The sequence below is a fragment of the Stomoxys calcitrans genome, chromosome 5 (genome assembly GCF_963082655.1).
Source record: "Stomoxys calcitrans chromosome 5, idStoCalc2.1, whole genome shotgun sequence".
Lineage (NCBI taxonomy): Eukaryota > Metazoa > Arthropoda > Insecta > Diptera > Muscidae > Stomoxys > Stomoxys calcitrans.
In genome coordinates this window covers 155,113,764-155,140,853 of record NC_081556.1, presented here as the reverse complement: position 1 = coordinate 155,140,853, position 27,090 = coordinate 155,113,764, and the positions used below count along the sequence as shown (strand labels likewise).

The 27,090-nt window shown below is 35.4% G+C and overlaps 1 protein-coding gene across 2 annotated transcripts in view; it reads right to left on the bottom strand.

Moving 5' to 3' along the window:
- The window catches only part of LOC106096102 (epidermal growth factor receptor), a 145,581-nt gene that overhangs the window by 39,838 nt on the left and 78,653 nt on the right, over positions 1-27,090 (bottom strand). Inside the window, exon 1 of one of the 2 annotated variants that reach the window (XM_013263679.2) lies at positions 1,403-2,686. The exons of the other annotated variant lie outside the window; for it this stretch is intronic. Coding sequence (XP_013119133.1) covers positions 1,403-1,727 — 325 coding nt within the window. The 5' untranslated portion in view covers positions 1,728-2,686. Of the gene's footprint in view, positions 1-1,402; positions 2,687-27,090 lie in introns of those variants that run through there. 2 annotated transcript variants of the gene reach the window in all.

Genomic DNA, 27,090 nt, shown 5'->3' with positions numbered 1-27,090 from the left:
GAGAAGTGTGCCCCTCTTCCTTAGTGAAATGTGAATGGTCAAATTTGCATTTGCAAGATTATTTGTCCCCACTAAGTCCATGGCACCCACGGCGTTGAATGTTAATCATCTAGGGCGTGATGAGTGAGGGTGGCCATCGGCAATAAATGTTGGTAACCTTAGATATTGAAAATGTTAGTACAACTTGCTAAAACTGCATTTATGGGCCAATTCCCAAAATTTTTTGTATTTAAACATAGCCAGGCGACATACGCTCTTGATAGATACAAACAAAAAATCTCACTTCTTCAAACATATTTCTGTGATTAGGGAATTTTGGGGATTTTTGTCAACATTTTTGGGATTCCACTTATAAAAAATTTATTAATCACAGTTTTAAACAGTTGCTATTCGTTTTTAAAATGATAATTTGGCTTTTCAAACGTATTTACCCAATAAAGGGTTTTTTTGTAAAGAATTTGGGAATTCTATTTTTTATGTTTTTTCTCACAAAACCTAAAAATTGCAGCAAAACTACTATTTGATAAATAAACAATTTGCTTTGACAAGCCAATTAGAACGTTGGGTTTGGCGCCATCAAAAGATACTGTACCCTATACTCCACAATGATACCCCTTATTCCAATTATAGGTCCTAAGAAAAACATTCAAGTAGACGTATTAATTAGATGAAAATCTAACTTATTCAAATAGATTTTCACAATTAAGAAAATTTAAGGGATTCTTATATGAATGTTGGGAATTTGAATTTTGCATTGTTTGTACCATAAAATTTGCAAAAAAAAATATTTTTATTTGGTGAAAAAATTAAATTTCTTTGATGACCATATTCGAATCAAGAAGCTCTGTGCCATATGCAAATATTGCATCATAGTGCCAAAAATTTTTTTGTTTATACATACAAAAAAAAAGCCCCCAAAAAGCCACTAAAAATCCCACGTTTTCCCCAACTAAAGGGGTTTTGGAATGAGTTGACTGTTATATTTGAGTTCTTCAATTTGGAATGCTTTGTGACGAAATGCATTATAAGGCTTTCTTATTAAATAATAGCTCTCTCATATATTGACAATTTTTAAGTATTCTTCATAAATGTCTAAGAAACTTGGCATTTGAGTACCGTATTATCCATTTTAAATCCAACACCTCAGGGTTTAAGGTAACCTCAAAGTTCCATAATAGCAAACTATCCTAAGTACCGTTTTTCCAACTTTGGTGAACTTAAGGAAATTATGCGGCTTTTGATTGTGCAAAATATGTCTGACAGACTTAAGAAGCATTTTGCCAAATTCCTCCCCTACTTTAATTAATGAATCTAACAAGTTTTCCCACCGATCTGGTAAACGGATTATGTGAAAGTATTTTTTCTCTCGTCTTTTTTTTGGTTTAATCATAGAACAACTTACTTTTGCCCTTAACAAATTCCGTATGCTGATCCTCTGCTAGATGATGATGAGCATTGTTGTTGCTCATGCTGCTGCTGCTGCTGGGCTGTGAGGCCAGTGTCGATAACAAATGTTGACTGGAGGGACGTGGGCGATGCGATGACTGTGAACGATTGCTATTACCATAGCCGCTGTTGTTGTTGTTATTATTGCGCTTGCGCTGAGATCTCTGCTCGTCCTGGCTATTGCGGCCATTGCGTGTGCGCTGGGCCAACACGGGTTGATGCTGGTGCGTGAGTATGATCAGTAGGAGTAGTGAGGCTCCAAACCAATTGTATCCTTTCATTGTCGAAAACAATCGAAATAAACGAAGACAAGGTAGCCTCTTAGCAGCAGCTTAGCTTTAAAAACGCCAACGTCATTATAGTTTGTGATCTCCAAATATAGAAGATTGGGGATTGTTGGATTGACAATTGAAATGCTTTGCTTAGCTTTGGTCTGGCTTGGGTTGGGCTCGTAGTAAATGGTGTTTCGATTTTAATGGGTGGGTATTTGGTGGTTTGGTGAGTTTTCTTTTGGTTTTCGAGACATGGATAGTGTTTGAGTTTTTCTTAAAAAAGTTTTTTTTTAGTTAAACCTTTACAAATTTTGAAAAACCAAAATCTTACGTCATTTGAGATTTATTTTGAACACGTTTTTTTGTTGTTGCAATTTGGTTTTTCTTTTAAACAAATGCTCGTTTTTTAACACTGCACTTTGTTATTATTTATGTATTTTTGTTTTCTTATTTCTTCGTTGGTGTTGTTGTTGTTTTCTTTTAAGCCAACTACCACTACAGGGGCTTGCTTATTTTTGCGATTTTTCGTATGTGTAGGTATTTCTTTCTTTTTTGTTGTATATTTTTCTTATTTCACTTCACTGGCAGTTGGCAGTTTTATTGCCGTTTTTTTACGTTTACTAGCCAAACAAGTTTTGTGTTGTATATTTTTCTCTTTTTTATATATATTTCGGAGAGCTGCTTTTGCTTTCCTTGGCTTGATATTTTGCTTTAGAAATGAAAAAGGGTTTTCTGGTATCCAAGTACCTACATTCTCATAAATTTTAATTTTATAGATATATTTCCATTTGTCACATTACAAAAAACACTTGCAAAATTTCATGCAAAGAATTATCCAAAAACCGTTAAAAATAATCCGCCGTTTAGAAAACAAAAATCAAAATCTTGTGGGTTCGTTCTTTCCATACGACACGAAGTGCGCTTTAAAACGTTGAGTATGAAACTAAAGTTTATCTTGAAAATACGAAATGTAACTACCAAGCAATGCCGCTGCTCCCGCCATCCATGCATACACCAAAAAAACCATGCTCTCCGCATTCAAATCGAATGCTAAGGTGTGCGAGTATAAGTGAGTATGTGTAGTGTACTGGTATTTTTGTTTGTTATGTTTTACTCTCCCCCAAAGTGGTTGCTTGCAAAGGCTATTGGAGATTGTTTACCAACCAGCATAACCAGCCAGTTACACACATACTAACTACATGGTGGGTAACAATTTAACCACCTTTCCTTGAGATGAGAAAACCAAACACACTTTCAATCTCTCTCTCTCTTATATGATGCAGCTCAGGCCTAGTGTTTTGCTTTTGTAGATCGCTTAGAGAGTTTGAAGATACCAGGTATTTTGTCTTTTGTTAGTCATTCAGGTAGTATTCATCATCATCAAAGCAGTAGAAAATCTCAGCATTTTGTTTTTAGGAGTTTTCTGAAACAGGTCTCAGAGTTGTTTGAATTTACCAAACCATTACTCAAGTCTCATTTAATATTAAACCTCTCTTTAGCTATACTCTCTCAATCTCTCACCTGTATCTGTATTCATTTTTGATTTTTTCTATCTCTGCCTCAGATAAATAAAAGTCTAACAACGTAAAATTTATACAAAACGTGGGTTTAAGAGTTGAATGTAGTTGTTGTTGTTGCTGTTCTTGTTCGATTTTTGTGTGTTTTCGAGTTTTAGGCCATTAAAAAAATTCTGGAAAAAGGCTACAACAGCCAAGCGAAGTTTCAGGAAAATCGAACAGGGCTTATCTATAATTAATATCAAATTGACAATTGCAGATCATTTTGTGGACAGGGTCACAAAGGGTAGCTCTCCAGAAATGGATCAAATTGAGAGTTTGTATAGAAACAAACCTTAGATAAAGAGAAAAAAAGCAACAATTCGTTTATACTAAATAGGAAACTTTGCAGAAATATAATTCCCAAAATTTAGAAAACAAACCTCATAATTCACAAAAATGGGAATATTTGTCAGCAAAAGTAGAATTTATAAAACTTTGACAAGAATCCCTCATATTTGCAGTTTTTTTCTATGTTTGAAACCTTTACAATTATTTATTAGTTAGGTAAATGGTGCATATTTATATCAAAAATTTATTTTTATAGAAATCTTTGTCAAAATTTTGTCTTTTCTGAAAAACCTTCAGAAATATTTTATAGAAAAATTTGTCAAAATTTCATTTCTATAGGATATTTGGTTAAAAGTCAATTTCCTAGTTTCTAAAGTTGGTCAAAATTCCATATCAATAGAAAAATTTTTTAAAATTTTATTTCCATATGAAATTTGTCAAAATTTTATTTTTAAAGGAAATTTTATTAAAATTTCATTCCTACAGGAAAATTTGTGATCAAAATATAATTTTATTTTGTTTGTCAAAATTTAATATTTCTAGATTGTTATAGGAAAATTTTGTCGTAATAAGATTGTTATAGGAAACTTTATCAAAGCTCTATTTCTTTATATGTTGTTCAAATTTAACTTTTAATTTTGAAAATTTAATTTAATTTAATTTTGTGGGAAATTTTATATAAATTTAATTTTCATAGAAAATTTTATGAAGATATAATTTTTATAGCAAATTTGGTCAAAATTTAATTTTTTACAAAAATTTCAATTTTATACGACATTTTTAAATTTTTAATTGTTTTTCAAAATTAATTTTTAAAGGAATTTTGACACAAGTAAACATTCCATTAAGGAACAGGGGATAATTTTTTCAAATGTAAGCTCAATGATAAGTCGCCTCCTTTTTTATGCCCAGTCCAAACGGCGTGCCGCATACCACCATTTGGTAAAGAAGTTTTAACATGACAGGATACCTTACAAATGTAGCCGGCATTAGTAAGCAGATAACCACCGCTGAAAATTTTTCTGATGTTCATGCCGGGATTCGAACCCAGGCATTCGGCGTCATAGATGCACATGCAAACCTCTGTGTCACGGTGCTTTTCTATTACAAATAGAAAAACAAAGAACCTTATTTTCAAAGTTAGGCAGAAAATGTGTTTTTGGTGTAATAGCTTACTGGTTTGCGATTTCGTTTGTTTTTTTGTTAATTTTTATAGAAAATGTTTAAAAATTTTAATTTGCAAATTGCAAATTTGCCCATGAATATTCCATTAAGGAACAGGGGAAATCTTCTCACATTTCAATGAGAGCTATCGCTGTCCGATTTAAGTTTAAGATCATTGATAAGGGGCCTCCTTTTTATAGGCGAGTCCGAACGGCCTGACGCAGTGCGACACCTCTTTCGGGAGAAGTTTTTTTCCTCAAAAATCTTGCCAGCATTAGGAGGGGATAACCACTGCTGAAAATTTTGTTGCTGATGTTCTCGCCAGGTTTTGAACTCAGGCGTTCGGCTTCATAGGCGGACATGCTAACCTCCGACCTAAGATGGCCTCCCAAATTTAGGAAATTTTGTCAAAATTAATTTTTTGTAGAAAATTTTATCGAAAGAAGAAAGTAATTGTAGAAATTTAATTGTAGCATATTTTGTGAAAATTTATAGGAAATTTGTCAAAATTGTATCAAAGTCTTTTGATGTTTTTAATTTTTTTTTTATAAAATATCATCAAAATTTAACTTTTATAGAATTTTTTTGGAATTTCGTTCTTATTGGATATTTAGTCAGAACTTTTTTTCAAAATTTTTTTTCTTTAAAAAATTTTTGTCCAAATTAATTTCTTAAGGAAATTTTGTCAAGATTAATTTTGGGAACTTTTCTCAAAATTGTATAGTTAAGAAATGTCAAAATAATAGTTTCAGAATTTTTTTTTTAATTTTATTTTATGGAAAATTTTGTCAAAATTTTCAATTTCCGGCATGAACATTAGAACAAAAAATTATGCGGTGGTTATCCACATACAAATGCTGGCGACAATTGTAAGGAATCTTCTCTAAGAAGTGGTGTCGCTAAGCGGCAAGCCGTTCACACTCGGCATAAAAAAGGAGCCCCATATCATTGAACTTACATTTGAATAGGACTGCACTCTTTGATATGAGAGAAGTGTCCCCTATTCCTTAATAGAATGCTCATGAGAAAAAAGGTAGCAAACTTTGTCCAAATACTGTTTTTCTAAGAAGTTTAGTCAACATTTAATACTGTGCATAGAAAATTTTATCAAAACATCTTTTTTACGGGAATTTTGCAAAAATTTGGTCTCTGTAAAAATGTTTGCCAAAATTAAATTTTTATAGAAAAATTTAGTAAAGTTTCGTTTCTGAATTAAATGTTATCAAAATTTCGTCGAAATTTAATTCTATAGGACAATTTGGCTAATTTTAATTTCGATACGTAATTTTCTTCAAATTAAATTTGTAAAGGAATTTTTTAAAAATTTTATCTTATTTTTATAAACATATATAGCTGAACACCTGAGTTTGAATCCTAGGGAGAACAAACATCCTCCAGTGATTTTCCCTTCACCTGAGAAATTCAGTCCTGTAAAGCATCTCTTTTAAGTGATGTCGCTCTGCGGCTAACCATTCGGATTCGGTCCCCTGTCATTTAAATCAAACTTTATTCACTTATATAAGAGAAGTGGAATCTTTGTGGAATCTTTATTTGCATTTCAATGGACCTGATATTTTCGAAAGAAAAAACTGTAACTGCTTCTCGTAACACAACTTTGATTTCATCTTTTATATCCTGGCAATACCGTTGCTAATAAAAAAATTTAAACTTCAAAAGAAAACGGAGAACAAATTTTCTTAAATTCGATACACTCGAAAACTCAGTTTCGGCATTTTTGATTGCTTCCAGAAAGTCGGTTGGCTCCAAATGACTCGCCTTCTTCGAGTCTTAAGGCAATCATCAATAACAATGAAAACGATGACGACGATGACGTCTTTTTTAAGGCCACCACTAACGTTCATCAGACATATTAGCAGCTTTATGCAGCCAAAAAGAAAGAAACAGAAAAATAACGACGACTCGAGCGAATAACAGAAATAAAAACAAAAGCCGAGAAAAAGAAATACAAACCGGCAACAAAATTAGCGAAACTGCCAAACATGAATATGTTTAACAGGAATCGCTTGGTTTTTTTCTACAATCGTTGATCGTTTTTTGTTGCTGCTGCCATTGTTTATAAGTAACTGAGCAAAAAAAAAAACAAAAACAGCTAAATGGACACAGCTGTGCGCGTGCTTAGTGCGCGCGAGTAAAGTGCCAGACTTCACAATTCAAGCATTTCAAGAAAGCTTCAAAGCGCAGCACAAATTAAAAATTAACAGCAGTCATACGTAGCAGTAATCTTGAATACTGGGCTTAAAGCATAACAAGGAGTTTGATATTACATGGCTCATTACAGCATGCAACCAAGGCGGCGGCGGCGGCGGCGTTGATGATGTTGTTGTTGATGGTGGTGGTCAGTGCCTTGATGTCGACCCATATTCCAATTTGCAAGAAATATTACCATTTTGTTTTTGTTTCCCCTTTCTTTAGGGCTTTTTCTCTGGGATACCAACTTTTCGACAATTTTACTTAAAATGTGTGAAATTATACATAAAATTTTATTGTTAAGCAATTTTATAATGTTTCTCGACATGTACAAGACAAAGACAAAAATTCCTCAACTTGTAGACAGAAATGAAAGTCATTCCAGGCAATAGCCACTACACAACAACAACAGCAGCAGCAATTGCGGCAACATCATCATCAGCCATCACGAAGAGAGATTGGGTTTAAAAGAGTTTTTTTTTTCGTCTTTTATATTTCAGTTTGTTTAGAGTTTTTTTTTGTTTTGTTTACAAAACCATCATAAAGTCACACTTCAGATGTGAATACCCTACCCTCGTTCAACCAACCGTCCTTTCGACTCCATTCTAAGCCACGATTCAATAATAAGTATGGTATGAGTACCGTATATGTTGTCGAGTGCATGTTGGTTATCGCCTGTATACCATGTTCCAAGTGAGGTATGACAGTGGAAACAAAATAATTAGGATAAAATTAGGTTTTGTAGCTCATAAGGATAATACAAAATTTCATTTTCATAGGAAATTTTATGAAAAATTCGGTTTTATAGGAAATTTTATCGAAGTTTCGTTTTTATAGGAAATGTTATCAAAGTTTCGTTTTTATAGGAAATTTTATCAAAATTTCGTTTTTATAGGAAATTTTATCAAAATTTCGTTTTTATAGAAAACTAGCTGCACCGGGCCCGCTCCGCTGCGCCTTCTTTTACTTTATGTGGAACAAAATTTTCCTTGGAATATTTGTTTTCGACAATTTAAGAGCTTTTAGTGAAATACCATGCTACGAAATTAGTATATCGCTTTACAAACAGTTATCTGAATCCCATATGATCTTTATTGGTCTACGAATTTAAATTTGGATGTAAGGTGTACTCCATTCTCAAAATACTTTATTTCAGCCCGATATTCTCATGATGTCTGATTTAGGGGTATTTTGGGGAGTGAGGTGGTAGCCCAAACACTAAGCCCTGAAAATATATCTGCAACGTGCTTTATTCTCATATATTTGATCCCCATATTGCCATTGGCACAAAATTGGATATCAAATTCGTCTTCTAATCTCAAATACCATTCTCTTAAACCCCTTATTGAAAAAGCCAGCAAATATGTCCGGTTTGGGTCATGGGCCCTAAAAACTATGAATATCGAGCCCCACTGTCTTGAAGACCCAAATTGTCTTGGTGAGCAAATACGTCCTACTTGGGGGTTGTTATGGTGGTGGGACGCCCTCTATACAATTGGTCCTGAATGTTGATGTCAGAATCATGGTCTACTCCCAAATACCCGTCATTTGAGCTCCATTGGGCAAACATGACCGGTTTGGGGGATGTTTTGGGGGATGGGGCTGCCACTTAGTGATTTGGCTTTGAAAATATATATCAGATTCGTGTTCTTCTCTAAAATACCTCTTATTGGAGCCTCATATTGCAATGGTCAGTAAATACTTCCTAGTTAGGTGGTGTTATGGGGGTGGGGTGGCCCCATAGGCAGTTTTCCCAAACATTGATATCAGATTCGTGCTTTACTTCCCAATACCTTTTATTTGAGTCCCATATTGCTATTGTCGTAAATTTGTCTTCTTTGCAGTATGTACTCGGGAATGGGCGGGCCTTCAAACACTTGGTCCCACATCTGGATATCAGATTCGTTTTCTACACTCAAATACCTTTTATTTAAGCCCCATATTGCCATGGTCAGTAAATAAGTCCTGTTTGGGGGGAGGGGGGTGTTTTGGGGAAGGGGTTGACGCTCAGAAACTTTAACCTAAATTTGGATATCAGATTCGTATTTTATTCGCAAATACTTTTCATTTGAGTCCAATATATATATTTGGTAGTATATATATATTTGGTAGGTTTTGGGGTGGGGCGCCCACCCTAGGCACCCCATCCGAAATTTGGATACCAAATTTTTGTTTGTAAGTTACTATAAGAGAGCACACAAAATTTCGCAGGAATCTTTCTGAAAAGTGTCCGGGAGTGTCCGTTCCCCCTTCAGATATCAAAAAATGTATTACCCTATTTTCAACATGGGTTCATTATGCACCATCAGTGAAAATTTCAAGAAAATCGGTTCAGCCGTTTCTGAGTCTATAAGGAACACACAAACACAATTTCACTAAAATTTTTTTTATAAGAAATTTTGTCAATATTTAATTTTTAGAAGGAAGATTTGTCAAAATTTTTTAGAAATTTTGTGAAAATTTAAATTTTTTTGAAAATTTTTACCAAAGTTCTTTTTATTCGTTAAAATATATTTTGTAAAAAAATGTTTGCTAAAACTTAAGTTTTATGAGAAATTTTGTCAAAATTTAATTTTTTTAACAAAAGTATTTCTAAAGGTCCTCCGTTTCATTAGGTTCCACTGTCTTTTAAATTCTATACAATACGAATATAGGGTTTATTAACATTTTGAAATGAATGTCTTAAGTACGATGACGATGTTTGTTTAGTTGTTGTACTTTTCAATACGTCTCTGACAATAACAGTAACAACAACAACAGCAATAAAAGCCTATGCCAAAAAATCAACAAATCGCTGTTAACACATAAAAAACCGGCTGGTCTCAAACTGACAGGCCGGCAGACAGATGGACGGACGAACCAACGAACATTCAAAACGCCAAAGCAATGCGGACGATCATTCGAGTCATTCTCAACGCATTGGGTATGCCTGCTTCTCGAGACAAACTCACGCGCATGCGTAAGTAAGAGAAAAACGCAAGCAAGCAAGCTTTTATTTTAACACCACTCACAAAGCGTCCCCTCCCCTCCCGCCACAACCCTTCATTTTTGAGCGCCTTCAATTCCAAGTCAAGCAATACAGTCCATTGCCTCTAAGCAAACAACACCAGCAAACACAAATGTGAAAAATACTGAGAACAGAATGTTGTTTGTTTACCCCATGGTGTGGAGGGGGGCTCGACCGCCGCCGCCACCACCACCACCAACCAACCTACTGGCAACTTCGGCCTGATATCTGACAAACCAAGAAAAAAACGCGGACAAAAATTTCGGCACACAAATTTGTCAAAACAGCAAAGTGGGGAATGGCGTTTTGCCCAGCGAAGGAGGGGAGGTCAAATGAAATGTATCTCTCGTTGCCTTGTTGGGATTGAGAAAAAAAAGGCCCAAAACTTTGAAAAACAGCAAAAAAATTTGTCACAATTAGTTTTAATTGCTAAGCCGATTTAGGCGGTTGGTCTCCATCTCGATGATTTGTCTTCTTTTCCATGTGACAAAATGCCAAAGCCATGGGGTGGTTAGTCGTCGGTCGTCACCGATGGTAACTTTGCTTAACTGGTTTGCTTTGGAATCGAAAGCAAAAACAAACGAGAAGAAAACAAAACAAGAAGCCAAGCTCGCGCCAGCTCTCTATTCTTTAATTTAAGGTCGTTTAAAGGGCCCCTCTGTGACATGATGCTCAAAGAGCCGCACACCGCCTCAGCGGTGGCTTAGGTGGCAAACGTTGTCCCTAACTAAGCCAATTAAGGGACTAGGTTTTTATTAAGCCCTATTTGAGAAATGTCAGCACGTGTTTATTAAAAATAATAGTCGGAAACGTATAAAGAAAATAATGATAAAGCATTTAAGTGACGGAGTAGAGCGAACGTATGGGACAATTCTACTATTACTTCCCTTTTTTGGTTAAATGGAGCTTTCAGATTTAATGATAATGGCCATTCATGGCTGCGATTGGCCTCAAAGAAATGCATTTCCTGTTCCCAAACACAAAAAAAAAGATGTCAAAGGTGCAGAGAAATTGGTGTTGATGACAAAAAAAACAGTAATTGGCTAACGGAAAATTCAAAATTATTTTTCTTAGAAGAAAGAAAAGAAATGAAAACTTTTTTATTAAAAAAAATTCAAAAATTTCTAGAAAAAATGTTGTCAAACAAGTAAAAGCGTGTCAAGTTCGGCCGGGCCGAATCTGGTATACCCTCCACCATGGATCGCATTTGTCGAGTTCTTTTCCCGGCATCTCTTCTTAGGCAAAAAAGGATATAAGAAAAGATTTGCTCTGCTATTAAAGCGATATCAAGATATGGTCTGGTTTGGACCACAATTACATTATATGTTGGAAACCTGTGTAAAATGAATTCTAATAAGAATTGCGCCCTTTGGGGGCTCAAGAAGTAAAATAGAGAGATCGATTTATATGTCAGCTATACCATGTTATGAGCCGATTTGAACCTTATTTGATACAGTTGTTGAAAGTAAGAATAAAATACGTAATGTAAAATTTCAGCCAAATCGGATACGAATTTCGCCCCCTAGAAGCTCGAGAAGTCAAGTCCCCAGATCTGTTAATATGACAGCTATATCAGGTTATGAACCGATTTGAAGCATACTCGGCACAGTTGTTGGATATCATAACAAAATTCTTTGTGCAAAATTTCAGCCAAATCGGATCGGAACTGCGCCCTCTAGAAGCACAAGAAGTCAAGTCCCCAGATCTGTTTATATGACAGCTACATCAGGTTATGAACCGATTTGAACCATACTTGGCACAGTTGTTGGATATCATAACAAAACATGTAGTGCAAAATTTCATTCCCATCGGATAAGAATTGCGCACTCTAGAGTCTCAAGAAGTCAAGACCCAAAATCGGTTTATATAACAGCTATATCAAAACATGAACCGACTTAAAACATACTTAGGGCAGTTTTTGCGCAGACAGCTATATCAGGTTATGAACCGATTTGAACCATACTTGGCACAGTGGTTGGATGTCATAACAAAATACGTCGTGCAAAATATCATTCCAAACGAACAAGAATTGCGCACTCCAGAGTCTCAAGAAGTCAAGAACCAAGATCGGTTTATATGACAGCTATATCATGTTATAGACCGATTTGAACCATACTTACCACAGCTGTTGGATATCATAACAAAACACGTCGAGCAAAATTTCATTCCGATCGAATAAGAATTGCGCACTCTAGAGTCTCAGGAAGTCAAGACCTAAGATCGGTTTATATGGCAGCTATATCAAAACATGAACCGATTTAAACCATACTTAGCGCAGTTGTTGGAAGTGATACCAAAACACCACGTGCAAAATTTAAGACAAATCGGAACAGAATTGCGCCCTCTAGAGACTCAAGAATCAAGACCAAGATCGGTGTCAAAACCGGTTTATATATCAAAACATGGACCGATATGGCCCATTTACAATCCCAACCGACCTACATTAATTAGAAGTATTTGTGCAAAATTTCAAGCGGTTAGCTTTACTCCTTCGAAAGTTGGCGTGCTTTCGACAGGCAGACGGACAGACGGACGGACATGGCTAGATCGACATAAAATGTCACGACGATCATGAATATATGTACTTTACGGGGTCTCAGACGAATATTTCGAGTAGTTACAAACAGAATGACGAAATTAGTATACCCCCATCCTATGGTGGAGGGTATAGAAACAATTACTAAATAATTGAAAAGTGTGTGGTATTTCCAAAGCATGTCATATTGGATTTTCACTACAAATTCTCAAAATCTGTCATCCTGATCAGCTGTTCTTCTTTACAAAATCAGCTGATTTGGAATACAACGGCTCAGATTATTCGGTAGTCATGGATATAAAGTAGATAACCGTGCAGTTGGTGGAAATTTTTGCATTAATTAGGACCAGCAAGCAATATGTTCAGTAGGCTTAGTCGGATAGTGGAGTTTGACAAACACAGCGTTGAATTAGTTAGCAACTTAATCTTTCTCGGTATTGGCATAAATAAAGTAATACTTGGAGTGTTCAAAGAAGACAATCTATGGCATAAGACAGTGCAGCATAGCTAGGCTCACAGAATTGCAGCTATTAAACTGGCCTGGTCAACTGGTCAGTGTAATTGTCATTGTCAGTATAAAGTTTATGATGCTATGAATTTTGTTCAAATAAATTTAACATTTTTTTCTAAATTTGTCGTTTCTGGTACAGAAATTTGTTGGCAAAAATTCCCATGCTGCTAGCTGCCTAAAGGCATTTGAGATTTATGATCCGTAGTTTTTTTCCTTGGGGGCTGTACTTGATATTTTGTTGTTGGCTCTACATTTTGGACAGTTATGAACAATAACAATAATGAATAATAATTAAATAATATTTTACCATATACATTTATTGTATAGAGCCATCCATGCCCCTGCTACATGCCATTTATGCTCTTGAAGTAAGCACTACAAAATACTCTGACAATGGGCTATCAATTACATTCGAATGTTTTGCTGGCTGGCTGACTGGTTGGGCTTCTTTTATTTCGACCATTTGTTTGTTGCTTGTTTTTAGAGCCCGCCGCGTTATAATGGCCGGTGATCAATTTCAACGGGCTTTGTTATTGAGTGGTGCAGTAAGAGACCAACCTTTGTGTTGCCATTTTTTTTTTCTGGTACATTGAAGGCGTTACAATAGTTTTCCAAAATTCTTTTATGATTTTCAAGTGGTTTTGGCATATGGGAGAACAAAAGCAACCGAAAGAAAGAAAGAGAGCTACTCGAAAGCTAGAATCAGGGGTCTACCATAAAAATCAATTATACGAGTACTTGAAATTGAAGAGCGGGAGTATTCGGCTCTAGCTCAGTTTGGCTTAAATGCCAAGCAACCACTTGAGTTTCACGCCATGCTCAGCAGGACACGATGTGAGCCTAAGGATAAGAAGCTGGGTTTTTTTAGCACTGACTTTTGTTTGTCTGTCTGTCTGTCTTCTACTAAATATGAGGTGTTGGATATTTCGTTACGCTGATGTTCATTTCATTTGTCTGATAGATTATCCTTCCTACAGTGGCGCAGTTGGTTGTTTGGTATTGTGCGAGGTCCTTAAAGCAGATGCGCCAAAGGATTTATTTATTCTTATTTCTATCTTTGATCTACAAAAGGCCATTAGACAAGCCACACCATTTGTGTGTGTGTGCGTGTGAGTGTACACTTTCTTTGATAGCCTTTTTTCTTTTTCTTCTTGGGAATTCCAAAGATTGCCAGATTTCTGATGAGTACCCTACAGAGTTTTGTTGCTGTTGTTGTTTTTGGTACAGCAACAATTTGTTACCTACCTACCTGCCTGTCTGACAACCAGCCAGCCGGCCGAGTGTTTGACAACCTGTAAATAATGTTTACTGCCTGCTGTCTGAGCCAAGATTTTATTTTGCTTGGGATGAACCCATGTTAGTTGCACCAGACAGGTGAGGCCTTACGGGGTTGTGATCTGTGCCTTGCTGGCATTTCTTTTTTGTTCTCGTTATTTTTGTTGTTGTTTTTATTTCTGCTGATGGTCTTTTTGTTGATTGTCTTATCATCAAAGCAAACCCAGATAATGTCCCAGAGGTGCAGTCTTAAGAAAAATGACTGAGAGCATGAAGAGAACACTAAGAAATTTGAGATTTTCAAGAAAGATCCTTTTCATAGCCGAAAAATGCTCATTAATTTTTATTATTTCAAAGTATTGAGATTTATGATGGTTTCGTTTATTATTATTTGAGGTACTTGACATTGCTGCCAGCGAATATGAACGGACCACTCGAGCAACCAACCAGGATCTATAGCTCCTGTTTAAGCCTTTCCATGTGACACAACGTTCTGTGTGGTTTATTGCAATACCTCCTTCATAATTAGCATTTAAGTATGGCCAGATTCTAAGTTAATGGATGTGTGACGGTTTAAATTTGATACCGAAACCTTCACTCTCTACTTATATGACAACACTTTTACTAAATGTCCACTTAAATTACTTTCCCAAGGGCTGCAGGTCACTAATAAAAATAAATTCGAAAGTAATTGGAACTGAGGCTAAAGACCTTTGGTGATTTTGTTCATGGTCATTGTAGTTGATGGATTGGACTCTTAAAGACTTCAAACCATCTAATAAACAAACGGTGAGAGCTGTATGGTATATTCTAAAATCAGTTTTAGAACATAGAAAGGACACTTAATGACAGAGCAATCTATATGTCGAAAGCTAATCTCCAAAAAGAAGTTTTTTGTATGACAGGATAGCAACATAAAAACCAGACAAAGCTTTATTTCATCTGAGCTGTGGTTAATGAGCTCCTGAAGCTATATTACCAAATCAGAATGATGGGAATTAAGTCCTCCAATGAAAACTCAGCTTAAGATACGAGTAAGGCAACATATGACAGTAAACAAATGAAATTGAAATATCATAATCTTGATGAAAAATAAACAAGCAGCCGGAGCCGATGCTTTACCAGTGGAGTCGTATAAGACCCTGCCAACATGTTAATACAGCATATGGGAAGAACAAAGCCCTTACGACGATATAGAGTTAAAACTTGCTTATCGGAGTTTAAACTTGCTTATCTTCTAAAAATATCACCACCATCATCAACAGCAAAAGTAAGAAATAGTGGAAAGGACACCAAGCAAAAATATAATAAGGACAGAATGAAAACTTTTAGAAAATCAGTTCTAACCTTACAACTTCATATTATTCCCTCCTCCATGGGGTATACTAATTTCGTCAAACCGTTTGTAACACATCGAAATATTGACCTGAGACCCAATAAGGTCGCAATTCTTATCCGATTTGGTTGAATGAGGTGTTTTGTTTCGACTTCCAACAACTGTGTCAAGTATGGTCCAAATCGGTTCATAGCCCGATATAGCTCCCATATAAACCGGTTTCGGTTCTTGATTTCTTGAGCCGCTAGAGGGCGCAATTATTTTGCATGAAGTATTGTGTTATGACTTGCAACTACTGTACCAAGTATGGTTTCAATCGGTTCATAACCTTATATAGCTCCCATATAAACCGATCTCCCAAATATACTTCTTGAGCCTCCACAGGGCGCAATTATTATCCGATTTAGCTGAAATTGTTCACAAGCCCTTCCACTTTTGTCTACAACAGCAAAACCCAATCGGTTCATAACTTGGTATAGCTCCAATAGCATAGCAATTCATATCGATTATCCTGTGTCTGCCTTTAAAGAGATATTTAACAAAGAACTTGACAAATACGATCCATGGTGGAGGGTATATAAGATTGAGCCCGGCCGAATTTATGCTTCGAGGAAGCAGGGAAGAACAAAGCCCTTACGACGATATGGAGTTTAAACTTGCTTATCGGAGTGAGTTCTATATAGCAGTAAAAGTGCTAAAGAAGCTCAACTTCTAATGTCGTAACAATAGTTACGGTATCTTTTTTTTCATGTATTGTATTTCAAATGCTATATATATTTTTAATTTAATTAATTTTAATTCAATTTTAATCAAACTTTGTATGGAACACTGCCCTCACCAACAACTTTATATTCACATGGAGTGTTCTCAAAAACTGCTAATTAAAAACTAAGAAAAAATTTTTCAATGTATCCTGTTTTGTAAACAAAAGGAATTTGTACCAGCTTGATTTGCTTGAGGCTAATGAAGGCTAACTCCCACCCAAAGTCCCAATCAACTTTTAACCTTTCTATGCTTTTCGCTGGCTAATTGCTTCGCTATGGTATGGAAATCCAACAAATCCATAAATGAACTGATTTAATCAAATTTCTAAAGAATTTCGTAAACATATTTTGTGGGTACCTCCTTCAGCACCTTCAACCCAAAACAGTCGCTCATCAATTTCCATTTGCTCCAAGGTTTTAAGTAGAAATCCCTTTCCAATGGAGTTGACTGAGTTGTTTGGCTGTTCCGTTGACCGGCCATGGTTTGCCTTTCGCTATCACGATCACCTCAAAACCCAAAGTTTCTCCTTACGAGAAAAAAATGTTGTTGCCTTAGTTAGAGGTGGTGGTGGTGGTTCCACAGCTTCTTCGGTTACTTGAAGGATGGACAGACGGATGGATGCCAGTGGCTGGTCGGTCGTTTGCTTGGTTGGCTTTACCTCCCAAATGATCATTATGGTGATTTATAAGCAAGATTAAGTTGCTGCTTTGGTAGGAGACTCTGGTGGAATACCAAGAAACCATACCAGGCTTAAACAAAATGCCGCTTACTTTTCCATGGTTGATGGCATGAGTTTAGAGGAGTTGTTTGTTGCGCTGACTGGCTGGCTGGATGGTGCCGGTGGTGATGGTGTTCACTTTGAGTCGCTTTGGACCAAACAATCAACACACGTTAGTTATTGTGTATGTTAGTTGTAAGCGTGTGGAGAAAAAGATGAAGAAGAAGAGTAGATAAGTGTTTACTTTGCTTGTTTTTATTGTAAAATTGTAAAACTCTTTATGTTTTGTTTTGTTTCTTTTCGATTTGTTTTCTTGGCGCGGCTTTTGTTGTTGTGGCTTAACAATAAAAAACTACAACAAAAAAGAGTAATTGCAAGATGACGCTTTTATGTCTGAAGGCCTGTATGTAGGTAAGTATGCAACATTGGATTACAAATAGGGTTGCCGTTTTACACAAATGTAAACAATTTGAGGCGAATAAAAAAAAAATAACATGAAATGAAATAAAATAATTGATCAATGTTTGAGAGAATGTTGAGAATGTTTTGTTAGCAAAGAGATGCAGTTCTTTCCACGACCATCCCATAAAGCCACAGTCTGAGAGTGCATTCTTAGTGTGCATTAAATTACAAATAAAAAGAAATAAAATAAAAATATTTTATCCATGTCTTAGATTTTTAGTAAAAATATTAAAATTTTTCTACGACCATTCCATAAAGCAATAGACTGAGAGTGAATTCTGAATTAGGTTTGTTATCGGGATCGAAATTTCTTCTAATTTCGCCATCAGTAGTCAAAAGTTAACCATCGCCGAATAATTTGCGATATTCTTGTCCTGGACTTTGGCGCCATGTTAGAGCATTTTAATCTATAAACCATGGTGGTCTTATATTTACCGATTGTTTGTCAGTTCCCTTCAAAATTACAACAATATGAAATTACTTTTTGTTGGCTTATTTTTTATCAGTGGCAACTCTGTGTATACAATCATGAAGTTTAACTAAGCCTTGCATTAAATCCTCAAAGTCACTCTCTTTTTCCATGGATGATCATAATCACTTTTGCGAGCGGCCTGTAATAACGTTAAGCTTATGATGACTTTGCAACTCTGCAGACCAAAGACCAAAGCCGAGAATGGACTAAAATGAAGATGATGATGATAGTGTTGTTGATCCTCCTTCTCCATTAGACCTTCTAAATGTGTTTGAATATTTATTTTGTTTTAGCTTCTTAAGTTTGTTTTCATAATGTTTGTTGAGTGTATGTTTGTCATTAATGCATTACCATCTTCTAAAAATATCACCACCATCATCAACACCATGACAAAAGTAAGAAATATTGGAAAGGACACCAAGCGAAAATTGAATAGGGATAGATATGAAAACTTCAGTTCTAACCTTACAACTTTATATTATATCCTCCACCATAGGATGGGGTATACTAATTTCGTCATTCCGTTTGTAACACATCGAAATATTGATCTGAAACCCAGTACATTATACATATTCTAAATCGTCTTGATATTCTGGGTCGATTTAGCCATGTCCATGTCTTTCGAAAGCACGCTAACTTTCAAAGGAGTAAAGCTAGGCACTTGAAATTTTGCACAAATACTTCCTACTAATATAAGACGGTTGGAATTGTAAATGGGTCATATCGGTCTAAGTTTTGATAAAGCTCCCTTGTAAACCGATCCTCGATCTTGACTTCTCGAGTTTTAGAGGGCACAATTCTTATCCCATTTGGATTTATGAGGTGTTTGAGGAGGGCGCAATTATTGCCCGATTTGGTTGAAATTTTGCATGAAGTGTTGTGTTATGATTTGCAATCACTGTACAAAGTATGGTCTAAATCGGTTCATAAACGTATATAGCTCCCACATAAACCAATCTCCCAAATATACTTCTTGAGCCTCTTCAGGGCGCAATTATTATCCGATTAAGCTGAAATTTTGGTTTACAACATCAAAACCAAATATGGCCCCAATCGGTTCATAACTTGGTATAGCTCCAATACCATAGCAATTCATATCCATTATCTTTTGTTTGCCTTTAAAGAGATATTGGACAAATAACTTGGCAAATACGATCCATGGTGGAGGGTATATAAGATTGAGCCCGGCCGAACTTAGCACTCTTTTACTTGTTTTACAAAAGGTACATAATAGAGGTCTTGCAAAGATATTTTAAAAGACGCTTGATTTAAAAGATGAAACTTATAAATATTTGCAATGATTTTAAGTTTATCGAAAGGCCTGAACATTCCAGTTAGTGATGGATCATCATTTCATTCATATGGTTGCCGTTGCTAGCCTTATAGTAGCCCACTTTATTCTTTTATTCTACTTTGATAATATCTTTCGCAATCATTTAAGAAATACAGAGAGATTTACTGTGTATCGAGAACAGAACAATAGTGCCATTATAAGATAATAAGTATATCACCCATATTAATCACCTTTTACAGCAGGTTCTGTAATGATCTTGAAACATGTTCTTACCTGGAAAGATAATAAATAAAAAATTAATTAAATTAAAATAAATTAACCATTAAGTGTAAAAAATAGAAATTACTTATAAAAAATTTTAGAACTAAAATTCATTAAAATTGTGTTTAAAATATTTCATTGAGAAATTGTTATTGTAATTTTGTCTAAAGAAGAAAATTTTTCAAAAACTCGAGAAAATTAATTTAAAATTTTGTCTCAAGGCCAAACCAAATTTCATTGAAATTTTCTTCACAAAAATTTTCATCCGATTTTGCCTTTAGAGCAAATCGCATTAAAATTTTTCTCTTAAGGAAGATTTCTTTGAAATGTTGTCTTCGAAAAATTTACTTTATGAACCGATTAACGCCTGACCCTCGATTCCCTTGTCCGGTTTTGATGATGATGTCCGGTAGTAATTTTTTAAAATTTAGAAACAAATTTTTTTAAAAAGCTAATTAAAATTTTCAATTTTTGAAGAAAAGTTAAAAAAAAATGTTTTTTGTACCACCTTTTCATAGAAAAAAAAAATCATTTTCTTAATATTTTACGACCATGGCATAAAATATTAGGACATCGCTATAAATATTTTTTTATATAGAAACCATCAAATAAATGCACGGAGACACTTAAGTGGTTTCCAGAAATCTCGCTGCTAAGAATTTTAAGAACATTTTTTGTTTATTTGTTTCGATATAAAAAATTCCCGACATTCGACAAGCCAATTTTCTCCTCAAAAAATGTCATGAATGTTTTTTCTTCAAGTAACTTCATTGACATTTTTTCTATGTAGAATAATTTTTTTTCCTCAGAGGGAAATTTTTTTCTTTAGAGTAATTTTTATTAATTTATTTATATGCAAAGACCCCACACTGTACTTTCATGTACGAGTATGTATCGGAGAATGGTGTTGGCGCAACATTGTCATTATGATCGTGCATCGTCTTTGGGGTCGTCGTCATCTTAAATATCGTCATCATCATCTTCGTCGTCATCATCGTCGTCATGCAGTGATCGTCTCTGTCGATATGTTGGATATGTCGTTGGACTTCGTTGTCGTCATTTTTACTACTTTTCGGTTTGTTGTTAGTGTGCTGCTTCTTCTTCATCTTCGCTTCTTCTTCATTTACCACTTAAGTGCTTACATGGTGTGTGCTCGTGGCATAAAGATGCTGGAGATGCTGTTGGTGTTGTTGTTGTTGTTTTATAGATGGTTTACATAAAGATTGCAGCACGATAAACGTGGTCGGGTTCTATAAGAGAGTCAAAAAGTCTGTAGTTTTGTTTGCATGTGTATGAGATCAGGCGTGCATGTGTATTGGGCCAAGGGGCAATGGTGTAAAAGTATGATAAAGTTGTTGTTGTTCTTCTGGTTTTTATGGCTGCACTGTCCTTATGTAGGGACAGTTATTGATGTTTGGCCATCAAAGTGATGGAGGTTTGACGGACGTTTTGGTTCAATTCTCTCTCTATCCCCTATTTAATGTTGTTGGCTGGCTGGCTGTGACAGAAAGACAGACAAATAGACATATAGCCAGATAGCCAGTCACTTAGCCATCCAGCCTTGTTTGGCATAAGAAGCTGATTTTGCTTGCTGCTGTTTTAATGGCAGGGTAAATTGTGAATTTAATCCTCAATCTTTGAAGTACATAAATTGAGCCCAAGATTTAAGTTCATTTTGTTTTCTTCTTCGAATAGCGCCATTGATCATTAACTGCTCCTTATAACCATAAGCCAAGGCCCCTGTTGCAACCCATTGGTACCCTCTGGCTGTTTCTTCATCATAAGTCTTGTGAGGGCCTCTATTTTTTTCTGAAAGTTTCATCAGAGAGTCCAGCTATTTATAATAAGTTTCTGGATTTTTTTCCTAAGACTTTGGCAAGTCGTGATTACCGCCAAGATGCTTCAAGGTTGTTAGTTGGAATTTTTATTTTTCATATAAAAATATCCCGCCGCGGTTTATGGTGGCTTTTGTCGTGATGTTCTTTTTTTTGTGATAAAATATTTGAATCCTTTTTTGTGAGTAGCAGCAGCCTTGCCTCTGAAGACTTTCGATCATCATCATTAATTACATTTTGGCTTAAAGTAAGAAAGCATCAGCAGCAGCAGCTACAAATCCCCAAGCAACAACAAAAACTCTTCAGTCACACTAACAAATTAGCACGATTTTCTTGATGTTTTTGTACGATCTCATGTTTTAGCCGCTTAAACAATTGTTTCGCATTCGCTTGGTCCCACCAAGCACGACTTGGGATTTTTGCTGATGTTTTTTTTTTTTTGTTTTTGGTCGATTTCGGCGGTGCGGTGGTCATCATTTAACAAGACATCCCAGGCCCTTTAGGAATACCATAAACGTTGAAATGTTAGTCGTTGTCCAGCCAGCACAAAAGTTGGGCTTTGCCTTATCGCAAGCTTGGCATCTCTCTGGTGGCTGGCTGGCTAAGGAAAGAAAGAAAAAAGCGTTTCTCTTCTTCTAGGGTATGTTGCTGCGGTTGTGTAAAGGAATCCTTAGTAAGCTTCTTGATTTACCGCTGGAATGCTGTTGCATTGGCAATGTTGCCAATGATGTTGCTCTCAACTTTTAATTCGTACTTAGTTACTGTAGCTGAGCTGTATGCGATTTGTGTGTGGCTGTCTGTCTGGCTATGGCTATGGGCTATGCTGTCTTGGAAGAGATGCCTGGTTTATAGGCCTCATGCTGTGGTTGTCGTCTTCGGTTTCTTTTTACACCAAGATTAAGTCGAAGGTTTATTCCCTCTCAATATATAAGCCTTCTTACTCGGCCAAGTTCACAGAATGTTGAAAGCCAGAAACATAAGTTTCAGCAAGTTTTATCTGTGGCATATTTGTAGTGCACTGAGAGAATTATGTATAGAAAAGGTTGGTGAAGGAAATAATTAATATTTAGTAATGTGTGATTAGAAACATTTAACTTGAAATTTTGATAATTTTGTCTATAGAGAAAGTTTCAATTATAAAACTTTATTAAGAAAAAATTTCATTAAAATTTTTTTTAGAAAAAAATGTTCATAAATTTTTATTGAAAACTTCCCTATCAACGAAATTTGACAAAAATTTTTGTCTTTGGAGAAAATTTAATTGTAGTTTTGTTTTTGATTGAGATTTTGTCTTTCATCGAAATTTTGTCTTTAGAGAACATTTTATTGAACATTCAGTTCAGAGAAAATTTAGTTGAAATTTGGAGTTTAAAGAAAATTCCATTAGAATTTTTTCTTTAAGGAATTTTTTATTGAACTTAACTTAGAAAAGTTCAACTTAACTTAGAAAAAATGCATTGATTGGTCTTTACAATGAAGAAAAACAATTTAAAGCGTGCTCAGATTGGCCGGGCCGAAACTTTTATACCTTCTAGCGTGGCAAACAAATGCACAAACTTATAACACCCTGTACCACAGTAGTCGTGTAGGGTATAATAACCAAATAGTATAAAAAAAATAAAATAAAATGTTTCAATGCAGAACCGCATATTTCCTATCGTAGCAGACATTTTTTTATCTTTAACTTTAGATATCTTTTTTATCTTTAGATAAATTTTTATTGAAATTTTGCATTTGGATAAATTATCGTTGAAATTTTCTCTTACGGAATTTTTTTTAAAATTTTGATTATCTTGATAGAATTTAAAAACCTGCAATAGAACCTCAATTTACATAAAAAATTAAAAATAAAACGCTCTTAGGGCAGAAATTTTATTGAAATTTTGTCCATACAGAAAATTTCATTAAAATTTTGTCTTTAGAAAAAATTTCTCAGTGTATGGTGTGAATACTGAGTGACATACATGAAATTCATGTTAAACATCGCTATTGGGTCCTCTGTCGCTGCCTTATCTACTGTCTGTCCGTCCAGTCGGCCGTGGTTTAAGTCCATGTTTTTCGTGTTCTTTTGTTCCTGACGAAAAATGCCAGCAAGTCGGGAAGGCTGAAGAAAAAAATCAAAAACTAAGAAAAACAAGTAAAAAGGCATTAAGTTCAGCCGGACCGAACTTTGGATACCCACCACCTCGGGTATATATGTAAACCCCCTTTCGTCACAATCCGGTGAAAATTGGATAACTTAAGCATCCAAATTCGGCACGGACATTAAGTGGTCTAATATATATGACACTATTCAATTTTGAAGAACAAAATATTGGTCTTTTTGGCAAATATATCCATATTAAGGTCGGATATCGGGAGGTTCAGAAAAACTCACTGCTTCAAATTTCAGTGAAATCGTGTAATAAATAAAGCTTTTATGGCCTTCAATCCACTTATCGGCAGATCGGTCTACATGGCAGCTATATCTAAATAAAGTCCGATCTAAACCATATTTTGATCCAATGTTTGGAGGCTTAAAACTGCGCACTGTTCCGAATTTCAGCGAAATCGGATAAAAAATAAAGGTTTTATGGTCTTCAGACCCTTTATCGGAAGATCGGTCTATATGGCAGCTATATCTAAATATAGTCCAATCTGAACCATATTAAGGTCAAATGTCGGGAGGCTTAAAATAATCCACTGTTTTAAATTTCAGCGAAATCGGGTAATAATTAAAGCTTTTATGGGCTTCAGACCCTTTATCGAAAGATCGGTCTATAAAGCAGCTATATCTAAATAAAGTCCGATCAGAACCAAATTTAGATCAGATGTCGGAAAGCCTTAAACTACTCACTTTTTCAAATTTCAGTGAAATCGGATAAAAAATAAAGCATTTATGTGCATTGGCTCCTTTATCGGAAGATCGGTATACATAGCAGCTATATCCAAATATGGTCGGCATCAAAAAGACGTATCCGTGCAAAATTTCAGCTCAATATATAAATTTTTGCAGGCTCTAGGTTGATTACAACAGACGGAAGGACAGACACACGGACATCGTCTTAGAATCGTCTTAGAATTTTACGACGATCCGAAATATATATACTTTTTATGGTCGGAAATTGATATTTCGATGTGTTGCAAACGGAATGACTAAATGAATATATCCCCTATCCTACGGTGGTGGGTATAAAAAAAAAACAAATCGGCATAGCCATCACCAACATCAATGCTGTATGTCTTCTTAAGTTTTGTGCGAAATATTTTCATGTTTGTTAAACGATAATTGTTGTCGCTACACAAAGGCAACAACGGCAAATACTAAAAAGTCATAGCCTCGGCAGCATCACTAACCGATTGTTTGCCACACAAGGAATTATGGTCATGAGGTAATTTTTCCTACAACCCGAGTAAACATTCTTAAGTGGTCAGTCGAAAGGAAGGCCAAAATAATTTTTCCACAGAAAAAATCCCACTGATAATCCTTAAAAAGGGAGGAAGTTTTCTTGCAAAACGTCTATGGACGACGCCATTGGGCCTGAAGGCGCTAAGGCTGCGGAAAGTTTCAGCTAAAGCCAGGTCATAATAAATGATTTGAATATTTGCTGCAGGCTCATAACAAATCATCGATGGCGGTGTAGATTTAAGTTTTTGACCGCATAATAAACCTGTTTGGATTATTAAAACCCCCCGAAAAAGAAGTTTAAGAGCCCACAACTTATAATTAGGCGAAACGATTTTTATGTAAAGCCAGCAATATGCTCTCTATGTGGTTCTTTCCATTTTATATACAGAAATCATTTTTAAATTTGATAAACATCAAATAAAACGATTTTGAAAATCATTTTTCAAACAAACGAACAAAAATGTTAACACTTAAAATTTTCTTTGACAGTAGAGGTGGGGACATAACGCACAGGCCAAGAGCTGGGCAACAGGGAAAAGCCATGAACGGTTTGGCTGGCTCTTGATGTTTTCAAGAGTTGATGTTGGTCACAAAGTTAGGATGACGCCTTTCTTTTTTTTAATACCGAGACGTTTAATGTTTCTTTCTTCTTCTTATAGTTTACACCAAGAAAAAAGGGGGCCGATCAACCTTTTAATTTTCGATGGTTTTCTTAAACAAAAGGTGCTTGATGATGACGATGAGGGTGAAGTAGTGAACAATACAACAACACTTAACACCAGCAACAACTACAACAGCAATATTAAGCAAAGCTGACCATGGAAAACAGTTTCCAGATACCTATAATCGAAACCTTAACCATTGCCTAACAAAAGATTATTGTTAAGGGCATTGTTCTGGCTTAACAAGTGTTAAACATGAAATATAATAGAGGGATACATGAGTTTGTGGAATTTATTCTTTGCTGGTTTTTTTTTTTCTTTTCTTCATCTGAGATTGTCTTTCCGTCTGTCTGCCTGTTGGACACTTATTTCAGCTTGTTGATTGGTTATTTTGGTAATTTTGCTTAGTGTGTAAAACAAAAAACTCTTGACCCAGGTGCTTGGTCATATCCAACACAAAGTCAGCATCTATCTAAAATTGATTAAAAAAGGAACGAGACGATTGTCATATGCCCTGCTCAACGATGACGCCAAACATGTTCTGGAAAGACGCCTTTATTTTCAAAAAACTCTTATATTGTATTTTAAAAACATTAAACAAAACAAAGCTCACATTTAAATAAAATAGTGACAAATTTTTTGATTTAACAAAAGCTTTATTCTTAGGATAATAAAATTTTTTTGTGTAATTCATAACTTTATGTTTTTTTAAACTAAAAATGCAAATTTTGCCCATGAACATTCCACTAAGGAGCAGGGGCTAACTTCTCAAATATCAATGAGTGCAGACCGATTCATGTTTAAGCTCAATGATAAGGGGCCTCTCCAGGATTCGAACCCAAACGTTCAGCGTCATAGGCGGACATGCAACCTCTGCGCTATGGTGGTCTCCTTTTTTTAATTAAGTTGCAGCGCAATATATAAATTTAAAACAATTGTTTTTTTAATTGGCTATAAAATTAACATTTTTGACAAAAATTTCATTTTGAAGAAATGTTCAATGAGTATAAAATGTCTGCCTAATTTCTACGAAAACCCGACTTTGGATAAATAGAGGCCACCGTAGCGCAGAGTTTAGCATGTCCGCCTATGATGCTAAACTCTTGGGATTGAATCAAGGAGAGAAACTTAGAACAAAATTTTCAGGGGTGGTTATCCTCTCCTAATGCTGGCGGTATTTAAGAGGTGCTATTTGGTATGTCAGCCATGCAAAAACTTCTCCATAAAGAGGTGTTGCACTGCGGAACGCCGTACGGTCTCATCTATAAAAAGGAAACCCCTATCATTGAGCTTGAAATTGAATTAGACAGAACTCAATGATATGGGAGAAGTTTGCCTCTGTTCCTTAATGGAATGTTCATAGACCAATTTGCATATCGATATCATGTCGAAACACATAATACCGAAATCTCATCCAAATCAAATTCGAATTAAGACTATAAGGGATAGTTGAAGTCGAATCATGTGATTGGTTTTTATGGAACCTGTATCGGGTTATTGACCGACTTCCATCAGAATGGTTAAGAAAAATAAAAAAAACAAGTAAGAGCGTGCTTAGTTCGGCCGGGCCGAATCTTATATACCCTCCACCATGGATCGCATTTGTCGAGTTCTATGGGCGGTATCTCTTT